Consider the following 26,594-nt stretch of genomic DNA (forward strand, 5'->3'; position numbering starts at 1 on the left):
GCGGCCCAGAAGGCCCCACCAGCAGCCAGACGCAGCAGCTCGGCAAGTGAGGGGGGCAAGCCCCGGAGGCAGCGGCGGCTGCGGGGTGTCCGGGCCCTTACGGAGGCCCCACCAGGCAGACACGGTTCTGACCTTGGCCGCTGGGTGGATCTGGTTTGTCTAAGTATCGTTAGGGGTAATAGAAGGTTGGGTTTTGTCTTTTGGGGCTTGTTTTTGGGGGGAGGTAGAGGGAAGGTGAGAACGCCCCCGAAAGGAAGCCTGTGCGGGTTTTCAGGAGAATGGAATAGGAGAATTCTTGGACGAGCAGGAGGAAGTTCCCGAGGCAGAGCGAGCAGGGGGCGGCTTTGGAACGGCCGAGTTTCTGTGTGACAGATACCGGGCCGGGGCCTGCTCTGTTCCTCAGGATAAACGGCACCGCCCCCAAGTGAAGATGAATCAGCCGCTGAGGAGCCGGGAGCCAGGAGCTCGGCCCCTCGAGCTCGGGCTGTGGCTGATGGGCTTTCCCGTTGGGGGTTTTTTCCTTTGTTCAGAGGAAAAGGGAGGCTAATTTGGGGGCAGGGAGGAAGAGGAGAGCTTTATCTGCCCAGCACTTGTCTCTTTCCAAGCTATGGTCCCCGGACCTCTCAGGCTCTGCCCCTGCAGATTAAGGGCCTGAAAGCCCGGCTGAGGGAGTCCATCTGCCTGAGGAGCCCGGCCCCCGAGGCCCCCCAGACCCGCCTGGGCTCATCTTGCCCCGATTCACCAGCGGTCACCCCCCGCCAGACCGTGCTCCCGTGGTGATGGACAGGCGGCCGGGGGACAGTGCTCCTGCGGTGGCGGGGGAAAGTGCCCATGGCACAGCACCAGTGAGTGCCCCGGAGACACAATGGCCAGAGCCCAGTCCAGCCTCAGACCCCCACTGGCTGAGGAAGGGGCCGCTCCCTGCCCTGCAGGCTCATGGAGAAGGAGGAAGAGGGAGAGGAGAGGGAGGAAGGGAAAGGATTGAAGAAGGGTAGTGAGGAGAAGAGGGAAGGAGGGACAGGAGAAGGGGAGGATGGAGGAGAGAAAGGGGAAGGAGGAGAGGAGAGAAAGAAGAGTGAAAGAGAAAGGGGGAGGAGCAAGAGGAAGGAGGGGAAGCTGAGGATAAGAACCACACCCACCTCCCACATCTCTCCTTTGCAAACCCTAAAATCCCCTATTTTAAGTCCGCTTCACAGAGGAGATTGGGGAGGGTCCCCAGCCTAGTCACACCGACAACGGGGGCTGCCAGCCGTGCTGCCAAGGTGCGGGACGTACCCATCTCTCACTCAGCAAGTCCTGGGCATGGGCCCTTGAGGGCTCCATTGCAGGGCCACGAGGTACCAGCCTGTGCAAGGAGCAGAGAAGTCTCTGCCCCCAGAGAGACAACTCTCCCGGAAGCTGCCCAGAGAACTTCTCCAGGGGATTCCTGACGGGAGGCCCGAGTCATATGAGACAAGAGGCTGGTGGCCGCCTGACCTTTGGCTTCCTGCGATGGCTCATCCTGTTCCCCGAGCTCTGCCCCTACCCATCCCAGAGCAGGCAGGAGGCCTGCAGACCTTCTGCCAGGGGGAGCTTGGCCTGGGGCTCCCCTCTAGTCCCGCCTTCCTCCCCACCCAGAAGCCTCTCCCGGCTCACAGGAGCTAGATCTGAGGGGTTTCTGGACCAAATGACAAACCATAAAGCTTAAGCATTCCCTGCCCAAAGCCTCCCGAGCCGGCCGTGGCTCCCGGACACACCTGCCAGGGCCGCCAAGTCCCCAAACGTTTCCATCTGGGAAAGAAAGAATCCCAGACTACGGCTTTGCTCTAAAATCATTTATTTTCCACAAGTACAAAAACACATACAAAAAAGGCCCTGCTTCTGGGAGGAGCCGCCCCCCAACAGTCACGGGGGAGGAAGGTCCCCCAGCTGCACCAGTGACTCCCTTAAGGCCTACAAAGCCATGATGATTCAAGTGCACATGAACATATAAAACACCTTTAATTGAGCACACACACACACACACATATATACACACACACAAACTACTACACATTCACAGCACACACTGAACCTGAGCTGAAGTCGGAGGTTTCCAAAAACTACCAAAGACATAAGAAGGCAAAGATCGACTTTCTGGTCAATCCCAGGGGACTTTCCTCCCTAGTACACGGTTGGTGATTTTCTGTGGAAAGAAAAGAAACAAGAAATAGGGTTAATGGCAGATGGGTCTGGGACAGAGAATGGGGATCTTGCTTCCAAATCTTCCACCTCAGCTCTGGAGATCCTGGTACTGCTCCATAAAGCCCAAAGGAAAGGCCCAACACTGATGACCCCCCTGAACCCCAGTTAATATGATCAGGGCGGTCATTTCTCCTCCCCCCCATCCTCCAGAGAACTCCTCACAGCTATAAAAGTCCCCCTCAGGAAAGCCTGCTGTGGCTCTCACTCATCCCAGAGGAGGGGGCTCCAGGAGCCTCAGCGACCTCCCAGACCCCTTCCTCTCCTAAGGCTGAGGTGGCCACCCACATACGGTACAAGGAAACGTGGGCGTCCATGGGAGCCCCTGAATAGGAAGGCCCCTCATCTGTCGTGATCACAGGGCCCAACAGCTCAGCAGACGCTTGGGGGCTCCAGCTGAGGGGCTGCCCACAACAGGGAGAACCAAGAGCCTTCCATACTGTGGTGGGGGCAGCTTCAGGGATTCCCAGACAGTCCTGGCCCTCCATGTCCCTCCATATCTGTGGAGCTGTCTAGGAGGAGGTCTTGCTGCTCTACTACGGCAGGGGTCCCCTCTCAGTCCTCCAGGAGCTGGGGGCCTGACCCTGCCCAGCAGCTGGACTCACCATTTTGTAGAGCTGGGCTCTGAACCGGTACGTGCTATAGACCGACTTCCTCTGCTCCTCTTCTCGCCTCTTCCTCACCTCAGGAAGCTGCTCATACAGCCTTGAAAAGGGGAGACAAGCCACCACTTAGTCCCATTAGGGGGACCCCACACGAGCTTCTCCTGCCCAGTCAACTCCCCCAACATCAATCCCACAGCATCCCTGCTCTTAGTGGGATGGCAGATACCACAAGAAACAAAGCAGGAAGAGAAGCCTTTGTTCAAAGATATCGGGACACATGCTTACCCCTCAAGAGGAGCTAGGGGCCATGGGGGGAAAGCTGGCCTTGGAGGCAGGAAGAACTGAACCCCCTCGGACACCCGCCGGCTGCCCGACTCTGGGCCCAGCACTTGGGCTCCATGATGTCCTGAAATCTCAGAAACCCTCAAGGAAGTGATCAAAGGGACATTCTGTGGGGCTCTGCTACCTGAGGCTGAATGGTTATTACACAAGCTTGCCATGAGAATGCAGAGGGTGTGAACAAGGAAGGGACAGAATGTCAGTTCTTCCAAGTTCCCATTTAAAATGCCTTCATTCAGCAGCCTGGCTCCATTATTCCTAGGCTCATGCCCCCGCCTCCATCTCCACAAGCCACAGGAACTCTCCCGAGGAAGTGGGATGAAGTCAGAATTAAAGGAGGGTGCCCGGAGGGAAGGAAAAAGCTAATGAGAAATTACTGCCTCAAAAATTACTGACTCAAGTGGGGAAGACAGAAGAGCGTTCACTTGCTCCTGGGGGAGTCACCAGGGCCAGTTTGGCATTAAGACTTTTGCCATAAAAGGTTATGTTAAAGCAGGGCTGTTCCAATCTTCTGCCTTAGTAGGGATCCGTGGCCAAGACCACATCTATCAGAGTGTGATGTGGATATGTATTACAGATGAGCAAGCAGACTCCAAAAAGGGGAACCTGCGCTTTCGAGACATCAGGAGCTCTGTCCAGCCCGCCTGGACTGCTAACAGAAGCAACTCATTCAGAAAGAAAATACTTGGTTAGCCTCCCCAGCACCCCACCCAGCAACGTGTATTCAGGAGGAGCTCTATAAATCTCACTGATTGTGTTGTGGGATGTTCAGCTGTGAATGACTTTGCTAGTCTCAACAATACAATGATCCGAGACTACTCCAAAGGATTCATGATGAAAATGTTATCCATACCCAGAGAAAGAAATGATTAGATGAATACAGATTGAAGCATAATTTTTTAAACTTTCTTTTCTTTTTTTTTTTTTTTTGGAGGGGGGAATCTATTTTCTTTCACAACACAAATTTTATAGAAACCTTTTGCATGGCTTTACATGCGCCTTCTCAATGGAAGAGGAAGGGAGGAAGGACAAAATCTGGAACTCAAAGTTTAAAAAAAAAATGTAAAAAAACCTTTTACATGTAACTGGAAAAATTATATGTGCATGTAAACAAAAAAAATTGCATTGATATGGCTCCCATGATGACTTCTAAGTCCTGGCCACTGTGGATTAATTAGGAATCTCCTGTTAATCATTTTTTTTTTTTAAGTGACACTGCATATACCAAACTTTTCACTAGTTTTCTTTATCTATAAAGTGTTTTCAACTCCAAAGGTTGTGATTCTGATCTCTGAAAACTTACCGATGTGAAGGGGACTAACTAGAAGCTTCTGTTTCTCAGTCAAAGCAGTTCCTAGGATGGCTTCTGTCCAATAACTTATCTCCTTTCTCAAAGCCCAATGTCATTTTTAATATTCTAGAGCAGGGGTCCTCAAACTAAGCCCGCGGGCCAGATGCAGCAGAGGACGTTTATCCCCCTCACCCAGGGCTATGAAGTTTCTTTATTTAAAGGCCCACAAAACAAAGTTTCTGTTTTTACTATAGTCTGGCCCTCCAACTGTCTGAGGGACAGTGAACTGGCCCCTATTTAAAAAGTTTGAGAACCCCTGCTCTAGACCTATTCTCAGCTTTTGTATGATTATTTCTCCTACACAGTTCACTCAGAAGAGTGAACATGCCCCTTTCCAAGGTTCAAGATCTATTATCCACGTAACTTTATCTAAAACTCCTACAAGATAGTTCTTCTAGCAATTCTGCCTCCCAGAAGTCCCATCTCATGGTGTATCAACAAGAGAAATGTCTAACACCTCTTGCTCATTCACAGAAGCCCTCTGACTCTGGAAGCTGCATAAAAAATAAGATGATCACAAGGGAAAGAAGACTGATTTCTAACCAAAAATGCTCCACAGAGTCCAATGAGTGTCATCCTTTTCAAATACTGTTGTTTTTAGAGGCAATGACACATCTTTTAATCTCAATGGAAGTAGACACTATTCTGAGAAGCCGGGCCATCTGAAACAGGTCAAAAGGCTAGTAAAGAGTGGCTGAATAACGAAAGCTGATTCAAGAGTTAACGTTGGGGCAGAAAAGGCTCTAATCGCATGACTCGAACAGAATCTAAAAACAAGCCTAAGAACTCAACGCGGTGTTGGAGAAGCAGCAGAACTTTGATGATATGCCACGGTTTCTAGGACATCACACAGGTACATCTTTGATCCTGAAAAGAGCATCTCATCAAAATGGTTTTCTGCCAAGGTGAACAAAGTGAGTCTCAGAAAAATCATACAATCAGGGGGCCTCTGGGCCAAACCATGTGACAATAGCATTTTCTGCTTACAAGCTTCTCTCAGCAAATGACACTTTCCAATGGCTGGCATTCCACCTCATGTCCTAGCTTGAGCTTTTCTCCCTCCAAGCCCCCCTGCTGGGCTGCCTGGACCGCACCTCTCTGGGTCCAGTGACTTCTTCCAGCTTTGTTCCTTGCCATTCCTCCTTCCTCCATAAGCAAGCTCAGGAGACAAGGCTGGAGTGCAAGGGCAGGCCTCCATCATCCTTTGCACAGACTAGAGATGTTTTTGAAGATCTTTCCCATCTTTTGTCTGGCTTTTATCTTCCTTCCACTCTTACTCTTAAACACAGTTAGAATGACTTGACTGGGGTCATTTAGGGCTGGAATGACCAACCTTTTGTTAAACTAGTTTTCCTCTTCACTGTTTGTTTTATGAGGTACCCACAGCAAACAGAGCACTAGATCTGAGATCAGGAGGACCCAAGTTCAAAGTATTTGGCCTTATCACCATAAGGTGAGCCTCTGTAGCAGAGATAAAGTTTTCCCAGGAAAGGTACTTTTTCCAGAATCTTCCTTAAAAGGAAACATTTTTCAACAAGTTACCCTTATGATTATTTTTCACCTCTATTTATTAATTGTTGATATCTTCTGTCTTTATATCACATTTCTTCTCCAGAAGGAAACTTATAAAAAGAGTGAAGATCTAGGGAGTGATCTCTGTGACTCCCCCTCTCTTCTCCCTAAATCTGAGCTTGCCCTCAGCCAACTTCCCAATAGGAGAACCGGTGCCCAAGGGAAGCGTGATGGTCTTAAATACTTGTTCTTCTCAAAAGGTGGGCAGGACAAAGGGTTAACAAACTGTGCATACCCTTTGACCCTGCAGTGTCTCTACTGGGCTTATATCCCAAAGAGATCATAAAAGGAGAAAGGGACCCAAATATGCAAAAATGTTTGTGGCAGCCTTTTTTGTAGTGGCAAGAAATGGGAAACTGAGCGGATGCCCATCAGTTGGAGAATGGCTGAATAAGTTATGGTATATTACTGTTATGGAATATTATTGTTCTGTAAGAAAGATCAGCAAGATGATTTCAGAGAACCTTGGAGAGACTGACATGAACTGATGCCAAGTGAAATGAGAAGAAGCAGGAGTTTGTCCGTGCCCCAATTTACCACACACAAGTCCTCAGATTCCCATTCTTTGTCACCTCAAAAAGGCCCATGAATAATTGAAGAAGTTTCTCAGTTTGTTTTGCTTTAGGAAGAATCTCTCTCTTAACCTAAAACTCTCTCTCCACTTTCCCTCCCCAACTTTCTTCCTATCCCCTACTGGATGAAATTTGTATACGTGTGTGTGTCTTTTTATAAGTTTCCTTCTGGAGAAGAAATGTGATATAAAGACAGAAGATATCAACAATTAATAAATAGAGGTGAAAAATAATCATAAGGGTAACTTGTTGAAAAATGTTTCCTTTTAAGGAAGATTCTGGAAAAAGTACCTTTCCTGGGAAAACTTTATCTCTGCTACAGAGGCTCACCTTATGGTGATAAGGCCAAATACTTTGAATTTATACACTTCCTTCTTTTCACCACGTCTGATGAGAATCGGTCATCAGCACTCTACTTCCTTATGTCTAGATGACTTGAGCACCCTATGTGAAATACTTTCCCTTACCTTCTTTTCACCTTCCCTTCCCCCATGTTCTTCTTCCCTTCCCATTCTTCCCTGAAGATCATCAAATCAAAACCATTCCCATGACCCCTAACAACTTGGTTCAGAAGGCACATGTATCATCTCCCCATGTTTAAATGTAAGTAGTTTACCCTGGAATTGTCCCTTCTCATGTTTCACTCATGTTCTTTTTTTTTTCTTCCCTCTGGTGTTTGATCCAAGTTTCTCCAAAGCTTTGGTCTTTTCATCAGGAATGCATGGAAATCTCTCAGTAAAGGCCATTTTTATTTCTTCAGGGTCATACTCACTTTTGCTTGGGCTCCATATCCTTTGCCATCTGGAATCTCGTATTCCAAGTTTTCCGCCCCTTTATAGTGATCCCTGCTAAATTATGTCTGTGACTCTTCTATATCTGAATTTTTTCTTTCTGGATGCTTGCAATAATTTTTCTTTGACTTGGAAGTTCTGGATTTCGAATTTGCCTTTGGAGTTTCTCTCCAGGGGTTATTCTTTCTGTTTCTACTTTGCCTTCTGGCTCGTAGAGACATTTTAAAAAATTTTTGATGCTTAGCCTCTTTTTTTAGTGACAGCATTCAGATAGTTCAATGAATCTTAAAACATTTGTCTCTTCAATCTGTTTTCCAAATCAGTTGTTTTTCCAATTAAGTATTTTACCATTTCTTCTATTTTTTCAGCCCTCTTTGTACATGATATTGTATTGGTTGCATCAAACTCCAACTCACTACAGTCTCCTGGAGTGATGTATGGTGACTCTGGCCCATCCATTCCTACAGAAAATACCAAATGAAGACAGCTTCTCTATTTCCTGTATTTCAATATCTATCAGAAAGGTCATACTGTAGCACTGCTATCTGGACAGACAACAAAGAAGGACAAGGAGCTGGGCTTTGACGAGACAGAGGAGGAACAGAAAAGATGGACTGCTTTTGGAAATTTGCAAAGTACTCTGCCTGACGCCAGAATGAAAGGAAAGACCTATCTTTTCAACACAAGCATTTCACCAGGGCTGCTGTATGGCAGTGGGACCCGGAATACCCCTGCCTCTAAGAATGAAAGATGAGCACAACTGGGAACTGAGAGAGGTGATGGCAGGCGGCTTTTCCAAGGAAAATCTGAAGACTGTCATCAATGAACTGTATGAAGAAAACCAGATGTTCCAGTCCCACGGTGAAGACCGAGCAATGACGGCTGGATGGCCCGAGGAGCCATTACTGCAGAGGGCTACCAGTGCCCTGGATGGGAAGGCAGACATGGCTGGGTGGCAAATTGCTTTGTGGAGGGCACTCCCGAATCCAGAAGATCACAGATCCATCCGCATACACTTGGAAGCATTAGATTTGCAATATGTAATTACCCAAAGCCTAACATTCTGCCCAATGTACAGTACACTGTACAGTAGTCTTTTCCCCAAATTTAGATGAATTGTTTTCCTCTAGTACCAGATTGGGTAATGACAGGTAGGAATATATGAATCAGGAGAGACACTGGTGTCTGGTTTCTATTATGAGGGTCCTCTCCAGTCAAAGTGAGCATGTGGAAAGCAAAACCCGAGGACCCCCCCCCCCCCCAAGAAGGCCATTGCTGCCTTTGCTATTGTTTATAAAGTACAAGGATGAAGAAGGAAACTCTGGATAAGAGAGCCAGAGGTAGATGCACGTCTGACCTAAAAATCTACGTTGCATGAGGGTGCTGGAGTGGCCCCAAGTTAAGTCTTCAGGGCACTATCCAACCGGTCCACAACAGGACCGTCTCCTGAGGAGGAGAGGCAGGTGCGCCACGAGCCACAACACTGGCTGCTCTGGGCTGGCCAGAGGACTTCAGTCACTTAATTCTCTTAATCCTTCACTGGATATCTTCTCCACTGATTGAAAAAAGGGCCAGAGATAAATATGGGAAGGAAGGTTCTGTCCCAAACAGCACTGTCTAAAGCAGTCCAGCCTTCATAGCCACATTGTGAGCTTTCCTCTTCCAATTCCCCCACATGCCCACAACAAAATGAGGGGCTCTAAGCACCTACCTAACAGAGCAGCATGGCCGCCCCCCCTTCAGGCTCACCTTCCATGAGCCCACCCGGCCCTCTTTATCCCAGAGTTGGGTTTGAGAGAGCCCTTCCTACTGTAACCCATGCACAAAAGGAATGCCCACTATGATACGGCCGCCCCCTGGGGACAGAGCCTTGGTCTGGGGCCTTGGGTTAAGAAATGTGCCCAGAAATCAAGCCTACATTTGCTTTTTGGTCACTTCTCCTTGCTTCTCCTCTTGGCCTCTGAGGCCAAAAGGAACAAGTTTTATTCCTTCTCCAGCAAAGCCCTACAACTACTTAAACCCAGTTATCATGACCAGAGTCTTCTCTTAACCTCTCAGGCCCTCAGCTGCCTAATCTAGGAATGATGGTGATTGGATCAGATGGACCCTTATAAATCTATAATCCAGTGAATGGGGTTGAGTCTTATGCTTTCTATAATCATGGCACTACTGGTTAGAGGACTTGGTAAAGACACTGAGACCAAAGCCCCAGTACTCCTCAATTTTTAATTTAGGGCTCACTCTAAAACATAGGGGTGCGTGCATGTGTGTGTGTATGTATACATACATATATATATATAAAATATTCATTCATTAATTTATTTAACCAGTACATGCACATGTATCCATAGAAGTAAATTTATATTTGAAAGCTCTTTATGTGTGTGTGTGCGTATAAAAAATATTCATTCATTCATTTATTTAAGCAGGACATGCAAATATATCCAACTCACAAATCCCCTAAGCAAACACCAACGTACTATGTTAGGCTATATGAAGATGATTTTATAATTTGTTTAGCACTAAAGTAAGATTACAGCCTGAAAATCTAAGGGATTCTGGGGAGGGAAGAGATCTTCAGTATGAAGCAGGTTAAACAGCCTTGTGACAGGCCTGGTTTTAATCTTCAGAATAGCTACATGGCCATGCAACCATTCTAGAAAACAATCTGGACCCATGCCCCCAAACCTATTAAACTGGATACCCTTGGATTCAGCGGTCCTACTTCCAGGTCTACAACCTCAAGAGATCAGAGGAGGAGGAAAAGAACCCATGTGAACAAAATATTTTAGCAGCTCACATTTCAGAGAACTGGAACCAGGTTGGAGGGAAGGGGTTCCTCTTAATTGGGGAAGGACTAAACTAAAATTGGGGAAGGATTACGGTTTCATATCCCATTCATATGGGATGGAATACCACTGTGCTCTAAGAAATGACGGAGACAGTTTCAGAGAAACCTGGGGAAAACCTGTTTGAACTAGTGCAGAAAGTTACCAAAACCAGAAGGACAATTTCCATAAAAATACCTTAAAGGTACACAGCTGTGAATGACTTGGGAACTCTGAGCAAAGCAATGAGCAACAAGAATAACAAAGGACTCAAAATAAACCTGCGGATTTTGGGGGACATGACCAGTGAGATAGGATTATAACCAGCAACTACAAAACTCCTTAAACCAAAGGCTAAATTCTTTTTAGGCACTTCAGAAGTATCAATTTATACCAAGTGGGATGATAACTAAAATTCCTATCTGTCTACCACTACTGACCTTTATCGGGAAATACCCGGGAAGCCTAGCTCGGGTGACCTGGGATGTATCAGAATGTAATTAAATGTCATTTCATGAATGTTGCTGACTTGATTTTCCATTGCTGTATATATTAGATTTTACACCCCAGCACTCAGAAAGGCCTCCTCTCAAAGCACACCCATGAGCCAGTTCTCCGCTTCCTCGTGTCTACTTAGATTTCTTCTTGTAAGAAAGTCCCTGCCATAGTCCAGAAAATGTGGTTCTGACCACATACAAACACCTCTGCTCCCAGTACTCATCAGACCCACCTTTTGGATCGCTGGACCATTTCCTTCTTGGTTATTATCCTGTTCCTCACAGTTACGTAACCTAGGCAAAGGGAGACATGTTTCTGGTCAGTGGGGTTTTCTAAACTTTTTATCCAATTCCTCACATCCCCAAAGCAACATTCACCCTGCAAGGTTGGCCTGATACTGGGGCAGAGAAGGTGTGCTGCTCAGAAAACACACAGAGGGCATCAAAAATGGCGCCAGCCCTCACGCCATGCCAGTTGGAGCGACCTAAAAGGTCGGATTTCATTTGGATCTTACTGTCATTAACAGACAGCTGGCAGAAAGCATTTTCCTTTTTTATAAAGTTAAGTTATGACTACTCCAAGAGCAGGAGAGACCATGGATGCAAAGCACTTTGAAAAAGAATAATGCATTAAGTCCCTCCACTCCGCCGTCCAAGTGCTCTTTCCAAAGTGCAGTTCTGACCCTATCACTTTCAACAGGTCTCAGGGTCAAAGACTTAGTTTTGTTTGGATAACTTCCTACCTTCCCAGTCCCAAATGCCCAGTTCTCCTTCCAGTTCTCTACAGCCCAGTGACACCAGCCTGCTCTTTGCACAAGACCCTCCATCTCCCCACCTCCAGGCATTTTCCCTGCCCTTCCCCTCCTCGCTTCTCCCTCCTTCTGCAGGAAGCCATTCTCCCTCCTCCCTAAACTCAGCCAGGGCATCCTTGCTACGTCCGTTTGTTCAGTTGTTTACATGTTGTCCCCATCACTCAGTTTAAACCTGGCACATGGTAGTGTAACTCTCATTAACTTCATAAAGACTTCAGCTCCAATATTCAGGCTCTCCAATTAGAACAAGGCCCCAAGTTAGGGGAGACAAATAAAATATGGCCTTTATTCTCACAGCCTGCCTAGCCTGACGTACATCACTGAAATCCAAAGGAGGGTGTGAGAAGCATCTTTACAGTAGCCACAAAAGATCAGGGGCTCAGCCCGCCCTCTGGGCAAATGGTTGGAGAATCTGAGCTCTTATCAAACAAAGGAGAGGGCCCAAGGATGGCAGCTCCTTTTTCCTCTACTTTCCCTAGAAACCTCTTTTCCTCCAACTAGACATGTAAGTTCTCAGGGTTTAATGACCACTATTCAATTCCTTTTTTAGTCACCAGTGTCTGTAACACGATGTACTCCATAAACACAGGGTGACTTGAACAGAATAACTGCCAAACAAAGTACATTTGTCCCCAGGAGTGCCTTTCTTGTGGCTCTCGGAATGGTCAAAAATAGACTTCTGAGAATGCCTCTCTGTGCCCGTGCTGAGACAGTCAGAGAAGGGAGGGGAAGCCGAGGCCCAAGGACTGTCAAGAACAAGCCCCCAGTCAGAAGTAGGAGAACCCAAACCGCTTCTTCATCTTCTGTGCTTCAGAGCCAGGATCCAGCTGCGCCCTCAGCTCCAGAAGAGCCAGGATCATGGTCCTGAGCCCCTTGTGTTTCTGAAAAGCCCACCGTCCCCTTGCCCAAGGATCCCCTTTCTTGTGCCAGCCACCTCTTCCAGGCCCAGCAGGATAAACCCTAAGCCTCGGGGAAGCAGGCAGACCCTGCCTTTGGTCCCCACTGCCAAAAGCAGCGCCCAATCCTGGGTCTCAGGAGAGCCCTGCACTGGGGGAGTCACTTATTTCCTACCTGCTCTCATGTCTCTCCATCTCCCTGCACTCCCCCCCCCCACTCCTTCCTACTGATGACACTGTGGACGGGAGCCCAGATTGGCGTGAAGAGCTTTCATCACCTAGAACTTCGCGAGCTCCAAAGACTGTGCGCAGAGAGCTTAACCCTGCCCTTGGCCAAACGGTGTGTGTGATTCATTTGGTTCTTGTAAAAATTGTTTTTGGGTTTGTCACAATGTTTCCAGTTATCCTGATACTTTGGGGAACACAAAGAGTACACTTGTAGCTGTCTGTGAGGAGAAAAAAACTCTGGAAGGTAAGTGTGTGTGTGGCCAATTTCGAAGGAAAATTTTAGGGACCACAATTTCCAGAAAATACAGACTTTCCCACTTGGAAAAAATCTTGAAAGGTCTTTATTTTACAGAGAAGGAAATGACTTGTCTAAAGTCTCCCCCCAAAGTCACAAGTCAGCAGGAAGAGGCCTCCCGTGGGGGTCTCCCACGGACTTTCTCCGGGCTGATCCAGTGTGGCCCAGGACCAGGGAGGAAGGCCAGGGAGGTCCAGAGGCCTGCTGTGCTCCTCAGAGCCTCTCCCTCGCCACAGCCGTTTTCAGCACGACCCCCACCCCACCCCCAGGTTTTGCTGGTACCTTTCTTAGAAAGGAAGCCGGCCATGTCCTGGGACTCCCTCTGCTGCTCCTCGGTGTTGAACAGCTGATCGCGCTCCCTCTGCAGCAGGCGCTGCAGCTTGCGCTCCTCCGTGATCAGCCTCAGCCGCTTCACCCGAGCCTTGGAGCGGGAGATGAAGTCGGGCCGCAGCCTCTCCAGGGACTCCTGAGGCAGAGAGGAGAGCTGCGTGTCCGGGAGACCCGCCTACACATTATCAGAAGGCCGTGGGCAACAAGGGGACGCGGACTAGCAGAACAGGGGGGGCCAAGGGGACGGACCCCCGGGGGGCAGCGGAGGAGAAAGCTGACCCGACACCCCTCCGAGGCAAAGGGAAGCTAAGGTTCCTCCCCATCCCCGCCCACCACGCACCTGCAGGCCCGCCTTCACGAACCGCGGAGGGCCCTCCTTGTCCTGGTCGAGGCCGGGCGGCCCAGCCTGCCGCCCGCCGCTGCTCTCCGCCTGCCAGTTCTTCTCCCGCAGGGGCTGCCGCCAGGGCTTGCTGGGAAGCAGGGGGGCGAACCAGGAGGGGCCGGGGCCGGGCACCCAGCCGGGCTGGTTTTCCTTCTTGGCCCGCCTGGGGTTCTCGGCAGGGATGAACCAGGAAACCCCTGTGGGAAACATCGAGAAGCATTAGGGCCCCGGCTCTCAGGCGGGGGCCCCGGGCGTGGCTCCCAGGGGCCTTCCCTGAGCATTTCCTCGCGGTGAGCGCCCTGCGGGCAGGCTGGCCACACCGTCTCACCCGGACACGAGGACTGAGCTTCGGGAGGGCAGGAGCAGAGGCCGTGAGGGGGCTCACAGGGGGAGCCAGGAGGGGGTGAGCGCCTGGACAGGGGCGGGCTCGGGGTCTGGCCCTCCCCCGCGCATAATGTCCCTGCACGCTGCTGCCGGTCGGTCCCCAGCCCCGCCTCTTTCGCTCTTGCCCCTCCCCCTTCAGGCCCAGCCCACTTCATTCCCTTTGGGAAAGGTGTCCTACCTAGGCCGGACTCTCCAGGTGATAACAAACGGCGGCAGATGCTGAGAGGAGAAGCAGCAGCAGCAGGGGGGGTGGCAAGGGCTAGGGAACCAGACACTTGGGGCGCCCGGGGCTGGCTGGTCTCAGTCCCCCCCAGGGGACTCTGGGACAGGTGTCAGTGACCCAGCAGAAGGGGCTCCTGGGGCGGCCTTGGCCCTCGGGAATCGCTGGGCCAGGCGCGGCTAGCTTCTCCTGGCCACCCAGCCCCTTACTCACCCCACACGGCGGGCGCAGGTACTGCGCCCTCCAAGTCTGAGCTACCCCTTCCCCAGCTAGAAAGCGCATGGCAGTGCCAGGAAACACCAAGTTTAGAGAGCACTGTACTTTTAATCTAATCGGAGGAACGTTCTCAGTGAATGTTCTAACCAAACCTCCTGCCCTTCCAGGAACAGTGATGTTAAGCCAAAGGTGAGGATGCTTAATGGCACCAACAAACGGAAAACAGGCATTACATTGGCAAACGTTTCAGCAGCTATACGGATGACACTGTCGAAAGGGGGAAAAGGGGTGAAAATTCCACGTCAGGGTCTCAGACGCCTCCACCGGGCACAAGAGACACCACTCCTCCCACCAGCTAACGGCTTGGTTGGACGTAAAGTCCCGAGGGGAGAGAGGAATCCTTGCCACAGAAGCTGTCTATGTGGCCTCAGACCACAAGGGCAGGAGGGGTGTGGGGGCAAAAAAGGCCGGATGGCCTATGGCCTATGACCTCAGGGAAATCTGGGGGCCAACAACAAGCCCAAGTTTGCAACTGCTTTTAAGGTCCCTGTTGACAGCATCTCTAGCACAGGAAAGTCACCTTTTTTTTTTTTTTTTTTTTTTTTTTTTTACCATCTCACTCTTTCTTGTGAACTCTGTCACAGAAATGGGGCCAAGCAAAGACACTGTTGGGGCTTTGAAGGACTCTCAGTGTTGCCCACTGGCATTCCCGTGGTCAGGGGCGGGCAGGAGGAGCGCCCTGATGCCCCAAATCAAGACTCGAAGGAGGAGTTTATCAAAACGAGAAGCCCCAGGAATCCCACTTAGAGTCATTTTTCTGGAAGCCAGATAAGAGAAAATACTTGTCAAATATCCAAAGGAACAGAAAGAAGGGACAATAACAGAAAGGGAATTAGCTTTCCTTCCTCTAGTTCACTCATTTTATTAAATGTTTTACAAGGAGGATGGGGAAGGAAAAAAGCAGGCTCTGCACCTCTGCTTTCAGGATGTTGGGTAGAATGAAGAACTAAAGGAGAAGACAAGGAAAATAGAATCCCTAGCAAGGAAAACAAGAGCAGAAAAGGGAGATTGTGGTACAACACAGACCCAATGACTTGGGACCAAGCTGCCAGGGGCTGTCTATGGTTGAGTCCGAGTCTTGGCCACGGAAACACTGACAGCAATGATCCAGCCGTGGCCTTACTGACACTGAGACTGCCATCTTTCCTGCCAGGCTGGATGAGGGGAGGTAGAGATGGAATGGAAACACCTGAAAGCTTCAAGTGCTATCTGCCTGCAAAGGTTAACCTGAAGCTGGGGGCTTTTACCTTCACAGCAATGGGGTTTACTTCTCCTCGGCTTCTTGGTCCACATGTAAATTGTCAGAGGCTTCTCGTCTTCTAAATTGCTTCCTGGACTCGAATCATTCACGCAACTGTCTCCTCTTGTACCAGTCGCGTTATACTTTGGGGTTGGAAAAGTCACCCCAAAATCTCGAGTGTGTTTTCTTGTACTTCTCACAATCTCCAATTCCCCTAAGAACAAAAGTTACAGTTCTGACTGATTTCCATGCAGGAAGCTCTGTCCAAGTGCCCTATCCTAAGGTTTCTGGTCTCACACAACCCGACTCCCCAGAAAACTCCGGACCAGAAGGATTTTAATGGGAATCGATCTGAACAAAAGGCTCCCACCATAGAATTAAGGCCACAAAGAAACGCTGGCACCTCATTTCGTACACGGACTTTACTGCAGATGTGGTTTATCCTATCATTATTTAATCTACTACGAATAAGAGTTGAAACAGTTGGAAGAAACTGACCCAGCCAAACTCCCTTTAAAACTCGCCTCATTCAGACTGTTGCAGGGAGAAATCCCAAGTCAGCATCAGCCAATGATCTGGGTCTCTTGCCCCCCAGGCTAAGGAGGGGCACAAGGATCCGCAAAAATGGGCAAAAAGGGGGCACTCTTTAAAGACAGTCACTCTTTTAGCTCTGTGTGCCCAGAAGATATTAGATATGTAAGAAATGCCACATACGGCAATTATCATAAAACCTAACTGGAGCAGACATCTTTTATCACAGCAGGGAAATGCCAAACGCCTCACAGCTGGGGACACTCCTGTCTCTGCGGGGGCAGAGGTTTCTATTCTAGTCACGCTTCGTCCTCCTAACTGCAACTCCAGAAGTGACCAAGGGCAGAGGGGCCTCCCCGGGAGTCACTCACCCGTTTGGACGCCCTTATTTAACATCCGGACGTTGTGCTTCTCCTTGGGGCTGGAGCTAGAACTCCAAGCACTACTGGCAGTTGAGAACGAGTCCGAGGAAATGATAGCATCCACCTGCAAAGCATCATGGTATCCAGTCATGTATCTTAGCCGCTGGGCAGAGAAAGCAAGCCCAGAGCCTCACGCTCGTCACCCCACGCCCCGTGACCATGGCAGGCCTGACCATACCCAGGGAACAAAGGGAACTGCTTCCCTCAGGTGCCCTCAGGACCATCTGCCATGCCCAGTGTGAAGAAGCTGTAGCAGGGCCTGGGTCCACAGCTCCTCTCTCACTAAAGGCTCTCCCAGAAGTCCTGGGCCGGGAAGAACGGCCACATTCACGTTTTGGAAAGCCCCAGCGAGAATTTCCATCAGAGATTACACACGACTGGAGGCGTATGGGAAGCATGAAGAGCAGTGCCCTGACAGAGACATGTCAGCTAATTTAGGACTGGGTTACTGAATGGAAACAGTCCAAGGAGCTGGAGGTGGAAGGATCATCTCTCAGAAGTCTGAAGCCCACCTTCCCCACCCAAATACTCAGGTCTCGGAGGGAGTTCTCATCAGTGAGCACATGCCTTGGGTTCCATCTGGTCACTAACAGAGCAAAGATAAGCACGGGATCAAATACTCCGAGCTTCCTTCCTGACGGGCCGCATCCTCCACCTGCACCTCCGGGCCCTTCCTTTCCCACCACTCCCCTGCACCCCAAAGGGGGAACTTCAGCCAGCACTGTAACTACTTAAGTCTAACTCATAAACCCCCTCTGCACAACTGTGACTAAATACTTCCCAAGCTGCCTACATAGGCAGGAGATGAACTTTTCTTAAAACCTTCTATGGTTCCAGGTGCTGGGCAAAAAGCTGGGTAAACCAAAGGAGACGCCCAGTCTGAGATAATAGGCAAACAACTATGGACAAACATCTATCCAGCTGAGATGGGAACACACATAGAGGGAAGGCACTAGAATGAAGGGGAGACTGGGAAAAGCTTCTTGTAGAGGGGGGGATGTTAGCTGGGACTTAAAGGAAGTCAGGAAAGTCAGGAGGGGGGACAAGGAGGGAAAGCATTCCTGGAGGACAGCCAGAGAACAGGTCTAGAGTTGGGAAGAGGGACAGTGGGCAGAACCAGGGTTTCCTTTCCTCTCCAGCATAGCATTTGTTCTATGGAAACAGTTCAGAGGAGGAACTTTAAGAACAGGTAGCCACCAACAACCAAGTACAGATACCTGGAAACCTAAGATGGGGTCAATAGGTAAACTGATTGCACTACAAACTGACTGCTCAGCCACAGAGAGGATTTCTGCCAGAGGAGACAAAGGCAGGCGGCAGAAAACTCTGGCCTATCAAGCCCAGCACTTTCTCCAGCATTCACGTGCTTCTGATTTCTAGCTGGTCCTCAGACCAAAGTGATACTGCGTCTCAATCCGCATCAGAACACTTCTCTCCCATCAAATTCAGTAAGAGAATCGGACAGGAAGGAAAACCCAGCAGACTTCTTGCAAAAATGGTGGCTGCATCTCATTATCAGGCACCTCTTGCTAGTATTCAGTCTTTCAGACTCTCCTACCTTCACACCAACACTGCATAGCTGTGAGCAGGAAGGAGGCAGAAGATGGCTAAGCTGATGGAAACCATCAGAAACGGGGCCCCATCCTCCAAGATGGAGTCTGGGACGAGACCTCCACCCTTCTGCATCACACAAACAAAGCCAGGGAAAAGGAAAGGCCAGCCTCGCTCCCAAATACCCAAGAGCTCAAATCACGTCTCGATATGATCGATATGTCTCTCCCAAAGGGGTCCTGAGCCTCCATCATTCTCCTTCCCTAAAGAGGAGGCAGTTCCTGACAGGAATGACTTGGCTGCCAAACTATTCTTATTTAACAGAGGAACAAAATGTACATAATCACACAAGCCCTGAACATGAGTTATAAGAAAGGGACATTGTGAGTGCCCAAGTCCGGCAGTCATTTACAAAGCTTCTGTGCCTTCCGCTGTTAACAGGATGGCATCAGAAGTGAACCACCAGAAAGCTGATTTCATTTTGCTTTTAGTTCCCCCACACAGAACAGCTGTGGGCTGTGATCCTGGCCACAAGGTCTAGAAGAAAGGTTTCCTCCTTTCTGTTACCAGAATAGAGGCAGGACAATGTGGAAAATGGAACACTGGGCCCGAGTTAGCAGACCTGGGTTGGAATTCCAGCCCCATCTGTAAAATGAGGAAAATCTTACTTGTACTACTTGGAAGCTCTCTGATGGTAGAGACTGTTTAGCATTTGTGTTGGTATCCCCAAGATCTAACACAGCGCTCAGAGAAGAAAGTAGTGCTGATGCAAAACCAGCTGAAGTTTTCTGGGTACCCAGAAGGCGGGCCCAACTTCACAACTATGGGCACAGGCACCCTTGAGAAAAAGAAGAAGCTCAAAAGCAGGCAGTTTCCTTCAGGAACCTAAGAGCTGTTGTTGAACACAGAGTTGGCCACAGCTTGAAATGTTCACTAAGAAACTCAGTGGGTGTGTCTGTGTGTACACATATGCACATTCTCACACACACACACAAAACGACATCCAGGACGGGCTCTTGGCACCTAGAGGCATGTCCTCAGGGAGGAGAGCGGCCAGCAAGAGAAGGCTGACTCTGGCAAACACTGCCCAGGTTGGGAAGGACAGTCACTCACTGAAAATGTCAGAGCTGGGGAGTAGGGAATCCCTGATAACCTGCAAGAGAATCACTTTAAGGGAGTAAATGAGGAAAGCAGATGGTAAAGGGTTAGAAAAATGTGGAGGAGAGCAGAGCAAATACAGACCACAAGCACTACTGAAACCTGGCTTTGGAGCAGGAAAGAATGAGGGAATGGCAGTCAGCAAGGGGCAGGTTTTTAAGGGACCCTGGGTGTGCTCACAGGCAGCAGAAAATAAACAGGAAAACACAAAGGCCAAGTGTGGGCTGGGGATGGGGAGCGGAAGAGGCGATGGCTGGGAAGCACTCTGCAGGCCGGCTTTCCGGTCAGTCTCCAGACCTCTAAGCCATCCAAGGGAAGATTGCTCTCCTAGAGCTCCCCCGTCCTCCTGACCCCCGCGCTCCAGGCTGTCTGAACATCACAAGGAGTCCCTGTTGAGGGACTGACAGCCACACTGAAATCTAACCACCTGCTGGTTAGGGCTGGCTCCAGAACACTCCTCGGGAGGAGGCCGTGCAGAACAAGGGGCAATAGATGTCTTCTGCAAATGGCCTTATTTTTGCAATAGAGACAGTATGGCTTAAGATTTAATAAGCAAAGAAAAGCTATGGATGAACAGCTGGAGGGAACAAGAAAGCAAATAGATGGGAAGGAACAAAATAATTGTTTTGCAGTCCTTTTCTCCATCTCCAATCCTGACCTCTAGTTGACCAGCTCAACCCTTCAAGGTCCTCTCCTCTGAAGCTCTTGCACTGTCCCATCACTGTTTATGCCTTACCAAGCCCCACCCCTACATTACTGCCACCATCCTCATCCTCTGCTAGGGAAGTCACACAACCATGTTTGATTGTGTCTACTACAGATCTACAATCTAATCTCAACTAGGAGTGCAGTGGAAAATGGTGCAGATCTTACTTCTAACACTTCTAACACATTTCCTTATTTTTGAAAGCTAGGGTGACTCAGGGACGTGCTTGGAGGATGGGTGGAGGACGTCACTCAGATTCATCATGCAGTAACTGATCCTGGAAACTGTTATGTTCTTAAAGCTGGCAAGGAACCAAAATGCAATGTCCCATCCCCTTTTACTGAAGTGCACTTGTCCAAACTGTCTTCATCTCATTCCAAGTTACCGATAAAAGCTATACCCATCTTGAAGAACCTGCCAATATGTTCCTTGATAGACTTTTAATTTTTTAATTCTCTTTGTCCTGAGTTTTGCTTTCTTAAACAAGGCAAAAGCCTAAATAAATAATTTTCCTTTTAACATCATCTAGAAAAGGAAGTTCATAATACTTATGATTATCATTGTAAGGATCAAACAAGATAAGGTATAATAACTAAGTTCTCTACTTACTTCTTGGAATGAAGAACTGGCATAAAGTCAGGAAGGTGAAGTTTGAACCCCTGGGACCAGTGGCTTGCCAGCTCTCTACCTATATTCCATGCTTCTCTTGAATCAATAACAGTATTTTAAAAATATATTAAATGGTATAATAATTCAATTTCTAAAGGAAGAGTTAACTGAAAGATCTGAAAAGAAAAGCATTTAAAGAGGAAACTTCAATACTCCACTAATGACAAATCAAACAGAAAGACAGAGAAAAATATTACAGACTTAAGTAGAATGTTAGAATCTACCCAAAGGTAGATTTGAGGGAAGACATTTGCTTCAATGGAAAAGCTCTGAGCATTTCTGTAATCATAAAGATGGCAAGAAAGAAGACAAGAGGAGCTAACTGATGGAGCAAGAGAGTGAGAAGAGGGATATTAGAAGTAGTTACGGGATCAAAAACACAAGTTGAAATAAAAAGCCTCGTCTGGGTAAAAAAGGAAGAGAAAAAAGAATGAATTTTGAGAAGAGAAGAGTGTGATTAGAAAAGCAGCTTTTTTAGGTGAAGAAAGGAAGATGAGAAAATATATATTTGTCTCTGTGACACTGGCTAAGGATGGAGAAGGTCTGAAAGAGCTTTAGGGTAAAATGTGACAAAGTCCCCAAGGAACAAATAAAGAGTCCCAGGAGAAGAGACCAGACAGACCTCAGCTGCTGCCTGCCCAGCCCATTCAAGCAGGTCCATCCGTGGGAACAAAGGAAACAGTAAAATCATCACAGAATCTTTCCCATGGCTTAAAATTTTTAGGAGATATGCAAATACTCTACATCTGGAAGCCCAAAGACTAAAGAAAATAAGGACAAAAATGGGTGATCAAACAAAGAGTACGCTTTTTACCTTAATTAGATGGTGCTAATCCACAACAAATGAGTTATACCATATTCCATGGCTACAGTTTATTTCCTAATCCTACCCATCTGGCTTATAAACATGTCTTCCTAATCCAAGGAGAGACCAAGTATACTGAGACCATTACAAATGATACCTTGCCTCTAAAAAACCTCTTGAAAAATATATTCTATTTGTTAGATGGGTCCTATATGAGGAATAATATATAAAATGTAGCAAATTTTCCTGCACCAGCTTTGCAAACCTTGGAGCACCCAAGGGAACTCAAGTGACCCAAAGGACATGACATAAATATCTCTTGATCTCTCAATGAATCAAAAGCATGTAGAGTCTCCATTAGAAAAACAAGGATCAAAAGGAACCATCTGTCTCTATATAAATATGTCCATGTGTACACATGCGTGGACATTGAGATAATAAGGAGGGGACCCGGAGGGAAGGCACTTGCAGCTGGGGGTGCTTGAAAGCCGTAGCCTAGGTTTCTAACCAGGCTGCCTCCGAGGGACCCTGAATTCCTTCCTGCTGTCTCAGTCCCAGGGCCCATGTACCTGCAGGACTCTCCTTCTGACCTGAGGAGCTGGGGGCGTTTTCTTCCACTTGGCTACTTTCCTACTGCCCTCTCTCTGCCTCTCGGACAAGGGCTTCTGCTGCCGCTTAGGTACCTCATACGTTTGTGTCTGGACTGTCCGGGCAGGGCCAGCGAAGGACACGTCGCTGCTCACCTCTCGGAGGGGACCCATGTCCCCGTCAGTCTGGACACTCACGTCCGAATCCGATGCAGGCTCGGCAGGCTCAGGGGAGGGCCTGGAATCCGAAGAGATCAAGCTTACAGAATCCAGCCCGGGCTGTTGGGCAAGAGTGGGCATCACAGGGTCACCCCCCAACAGTCTAAAGGAAGACTGGGACGGGGACCTGGATTTGTCACTTGGGTCTCTCTTCTTTGGCTGGTGCTTCCTCCTCGGCTGCTGCCGTGCACTCTCCCCTTTGTGATCATCTCGGGCAGACTTGGAAGCCTGCAGAGAGAGCATCATGGGCTTCTGAAGGATCTTCGCCAGGCGATCGAGGCGCTCAACCAAGGACAAGTCATCTGAGGAGCGGGATTCGGGAGGTTTATGCTGCTTCTGTCGTTCCTGAAACCTGTTCCAGAGCTCATTCAGAGACCGGCTGTGCTCAAGGGCTCGTGGAGCGGTCTCTCTGGCAGCGCTCACTTTACTGCCACCTTGGAGGTTCTCCTCGGGCCTCTGCCGGGCCCCTGGTGCTTGGTTGCCCGTGACGTTCCAGCGGTACCTCTCTACCCTGCTGTAATCCACATCAGTCCGTAAGGGCAAGAATCTGTGCTCCTCCGCAGAGGTTTCATAAGGTGGACAGAAACTAGAGTCTTTGTCTGTGTAAGGGAAGAAATCTCTTCTGGAATGAGCCCTGCAAGTTCCCCTTCCCCAGGGCTCACAGCAGGAGAAGTCATGGTCATGCTGATGGTGCACTGGATGGTGAAAGTAAAACTGGGCCGATTTGAACACAGAGTGGGTCGTGTTTTCAAGTTCCAAATGATTTTTAGATTCTGGAAAGAAAAGGAGAATAATTAGTTTTGAAAGACTTCCCCCCCAAAAAAAGTGATTTCCTCATAGATATCAATCATATGCCTCTTCACCTCTGCAGACAAAGAAAAACCAATGTCAAAAGGTGAAAAAAATAACAGATTCTTCAGGGTTTCACAACATGATTTAATCTGTCTGTACAAAAATCAACTCTAACCCTGTGACTCCACATCTATGGCAAATTCACACTACTCAATTCAGAAGTTCTACCAGCCCCTACCTGTGGGAGCCTGGCTGAGTCAGCCCAGACCTTTGGTCTCTCCTCTACAAAATGAGTTCATTATCCTGGATGATGGCTGAGAAAAATTCTTACTTAAAAATTCAAAGGTCCTCTGATTACCCCAAGAGCCAAAGAGTGAGAAACCAGAATGATTAATGCGATGTTTGTAGGCAAAATGTTGTTTTCTATATGTAAAAACGTGTTCTTTGGACTTCTGCACCAGGCCCTCAGGAACTCATCAGCCTGTAGGATCACAGGAGCACAGTGCTCACTCCTCCTCACTGCCAGGCCCGCTGCCCTGGGACCCCTCCAGCTGGATGGCCTCCATCCCATCTTCCCCCCTTTCAGCTTCTTATGTACAGATTTCCTCTATCAGCTTGCAAAGTTTCTCAAAGGCGGGACTATCTTTTTTCCTGTTTCTCTCCCAGGGGCTTAGCATAGCGCCTGGCACCGAGGTAGTGAACACTCTGCGTACATGATCTCAGTACATGAACCTCACAGCAACCTGGCAAGGGAAAGACTACAAGTGGTAGTACAGTCACTTTATAGACAGAGAAACAGACTCAGAGGGGAAACACTGCCTCCAAAGTCTTCACACTTATTGTTTTTAATGGCATTATAGTATTACATGAAACAGCTAGTCAATGCTTACTTTTACCAAATCTTGGACAACTTGACGTTTCACTTTTATTCATTTACTTATTTACTACCTTAAGTATATACACATAAATTGTTTATAAACAATTAAATGCTATTAAAACTTTCAGTGCATATGCCCAAAAGGCTATCAAACTGCACATACCTTTTGATCCAACAGTGTTTCTATTGCGCCTACATCCCAAAGAGACCATAAAAGAGGCAAAGGGAGCCATATGTGCAAACTTGTTTGTAGCAATCTTTTTGTAATGTCTAGGAACTGGAAACTGAATGGATGACCATCATTTGGAGAATGGCTGAACAAGTTACAGTTTCTGAAGGTTATGGGATATTATTGTTCTATAAGAAATGACCAGCAGGATGATTTCAGAAAGGCTTAGAGAGACTTACAAGAACTGATGGTGAGTGAAGTGAGTAGAAATAAGAGAACATTGCACACAGTAACAGCAAGAATACATGATGATCAATTTTGATCTTTTCAACAATGAGATGATTCAGATAAGTTCCAATGGTCTTGTGATGGAGAGAGCTATCTGCATCAGAAAGCATTGTGGGGACTGAATGTGGATCACAGTGTAGTATTTTCACCTTTTTTTGTTATTTGCTTGCTTTTTCCTTTCTCATTTTTTTTCCCTTTTTGATCTGATTTTTATTGTGCAGCATGATAAATGTGGAAATATGTATAGAGGATTTGCACATGTTTAACCTATATTGGGTGACTTGCTGTTGAGGGGAAGGAGTGGCAGGGAAGAGAGGAAGAAAATCTTAGAACCCGAGCTTTTGCAAAATTTGCAAAGGTGAATGTTGAAAACTACCTTTGCACGTATTTTGAAAATAAATTTTTAAAAAAGTTTCAGTAACTAAAGAATTACAGACCATACACTCTTTGGGGGACCCTTCCTCTTTGTCTCATAACCATCCAGACACAGTCACAGATATTCTCCCCCAGTAATCCTTGCATCTTGGGTTTTTGCAGAAGGAAATTCACGAAGTAAATGCTGAAGCTACCTTGAGGGCTGCCTGTATAAGATACTAACCTTGCTCATGCAGAAACTATGTTCTGATGTGGTGCACTGCTTTACTTGTTTTGTTTTATGTATTAAATAAATAAGATCAGAATCACTAAAGATAAAATTTTGGAGTGGAAACTAGAGTAATTTGTTACTTTTCACACTTGCCAGAATCCAAATGTCATGGGATGAATGTATAAATATTATACAAATTAGTATGTATCCCTATATATATATATTTGAAGAGATGCTTTTTTTTCCCTTTATGATAATATTTTTAGTGAATATGTTCAAGCTGATCCTTACGGTGCTGTTAGACTAGACACACACTGATCTGCATTAGAGTCCCCATTTGGCACTTGAGGCACGGGCTCCTCAAAGGCTCTGCCTTACAGAATACACACTCTGCCACACCAGAAAGGCTTCAAATACAGGTGTCCAACACTAGGTCATATATTTCCTCAAAGGCAAACCCATCAAAGTTTAGAAAGGCTCATTCGCAAAAGGCTGACTGCTGGATAATGAGTATTTCTGGCCACCGTCAGTCAAGATCCATTTATTAAGCGTTTACCATGTGCCGAGCTCTATGCTAAGGCTCTGCTCTCACAGAGCTCCCATGTAAACATGGCTATCCACACAAGAACTATGAACAGCAACTCCAAAATTATGTCTAGTCAGATGAGGAAGGGCATCTGTAACAGCATCTGTGGAGGGAACCACCCCTCTCTGTGAAGTCACCTATTCTTACACACTAAAGCACAGACACAGACCACCCCTCTCGGGCTCCAAGAAGTTTCTTGTCTCCTGTTTGCAGTGAGTCATAGTCTACCCCCATAACTTGTTTACTAAGCATATTTCAAGATTACCAACACATTGAATCAATCAACCACAGCCATGACACGTCTTCCATTAGTTGGAAACTAGACTGGCTGCAGGCTTATCCATCGATCACAATGCTATGTTGCTGCTGCTGGATCCTGGCACCAATGATGCCAGTCCAAACGTGGCCAGCCGAGACCCTCTCGTTTTCCTTCTAGCCTCTGCCACGGACCAAATCCTCCCTTTCACTGTCTTTTCCCGCGTAGATAAGTGAGTTGCATCTAAGCCTGGTTTTCAGTGTCCAGCACCCTTAGGTGTGAGGTCTTGAGGAGTCCGCTCTGAAACCTGCCAGCAAGGCAGGAATCCCAGGACCTTCCCAAGCCACTGGCGCACAGACCGACAAGGGAACAGCCTAATCTCATCTGATCCTCCCGAACGCTTCCCAGCCCCACATCACTTATCTGCAAACTAAAATCCATATGGCAATTTTACTTAATCCAGCGTTTCTGATGACTCTGGTGTCTGAAATTCACACAGCCAATCGCTGCTCTACCATCATACTGCACTAGGGGCACCTCAAAGAGATCAAGAA

General features: G+C 47.9%; 1 protein-coding gene across 6 annotated transcripts in view; it reads right to left on the minus strand.

The window, feature by feature from the left end:
* Positions 1-1,799: 1,799 nt before the first annotated feature.
* Positions 1,800-26,594, minus strand: part of ALMS1 (ALMS1 centrosome and basal body associated protein) — a 110,473-nt gene continuing 85,678 nt past the window's right edge. For 3 of the 6 annotated variants that reach the window (XM_051974256.1, XM_051974261.1, XM_051974257.1), the window contains 8 exons: positions 22,250-23,259; positions 16,741-16,855; positions 15,846-16,052; positions 13,677-13,915; positions 13,289-13,472; positions 11,009-11,069; positions 2,826-2,925; positions 1,800-2,164 (listed from right to left, as the gene is read on the minus strand). In XM_051974256.1, coding sequence (XP_051830216.1) covers positions 2,120-2,164; positions 2,826-2,925; positions 11,009-11,069; positions 13,289-13,472; positions 13,677-13,915; positions 15,846-16,052; positions 16,741-16,855; positions 22,250-23,259 — 1,961 coding nt within the window. In that variant the 3' untranslated portion in view covers positions 1,800-2,119. Of the gene's footprint in view, positions 2,165-2,825; positions 2,926-11,008; positions 11,070-13,288; positions 13,473-13,676; positions 13,916-14,626; positions 14,806-15,845; positions 16,053-16,740; positions 16,856-22,249; positions 23,260-26,594 lie in introns of those variants that run through there. The other 3 variants (XM_051974259.1, XM_051974258.1, XM_051974260.1) reach the window with 3 other exon arrangements.

This window comes from Antechinus flavipes, chromosome 2, assembly GCF_016432865.1.
Source record: "Antechinus flavipes isolate AdamAnt ecotype Samford, QLD, Australia chromosome 2, AdamAnt_v2, whole genome shotgun sequence".
NCBI classification, from domain to species: Eukaryota; Metazoa; Chordata; class Mammalia; order Dasyuromorphia; family Dasyuridae; genus Antechinus; species Antechinus flavipes.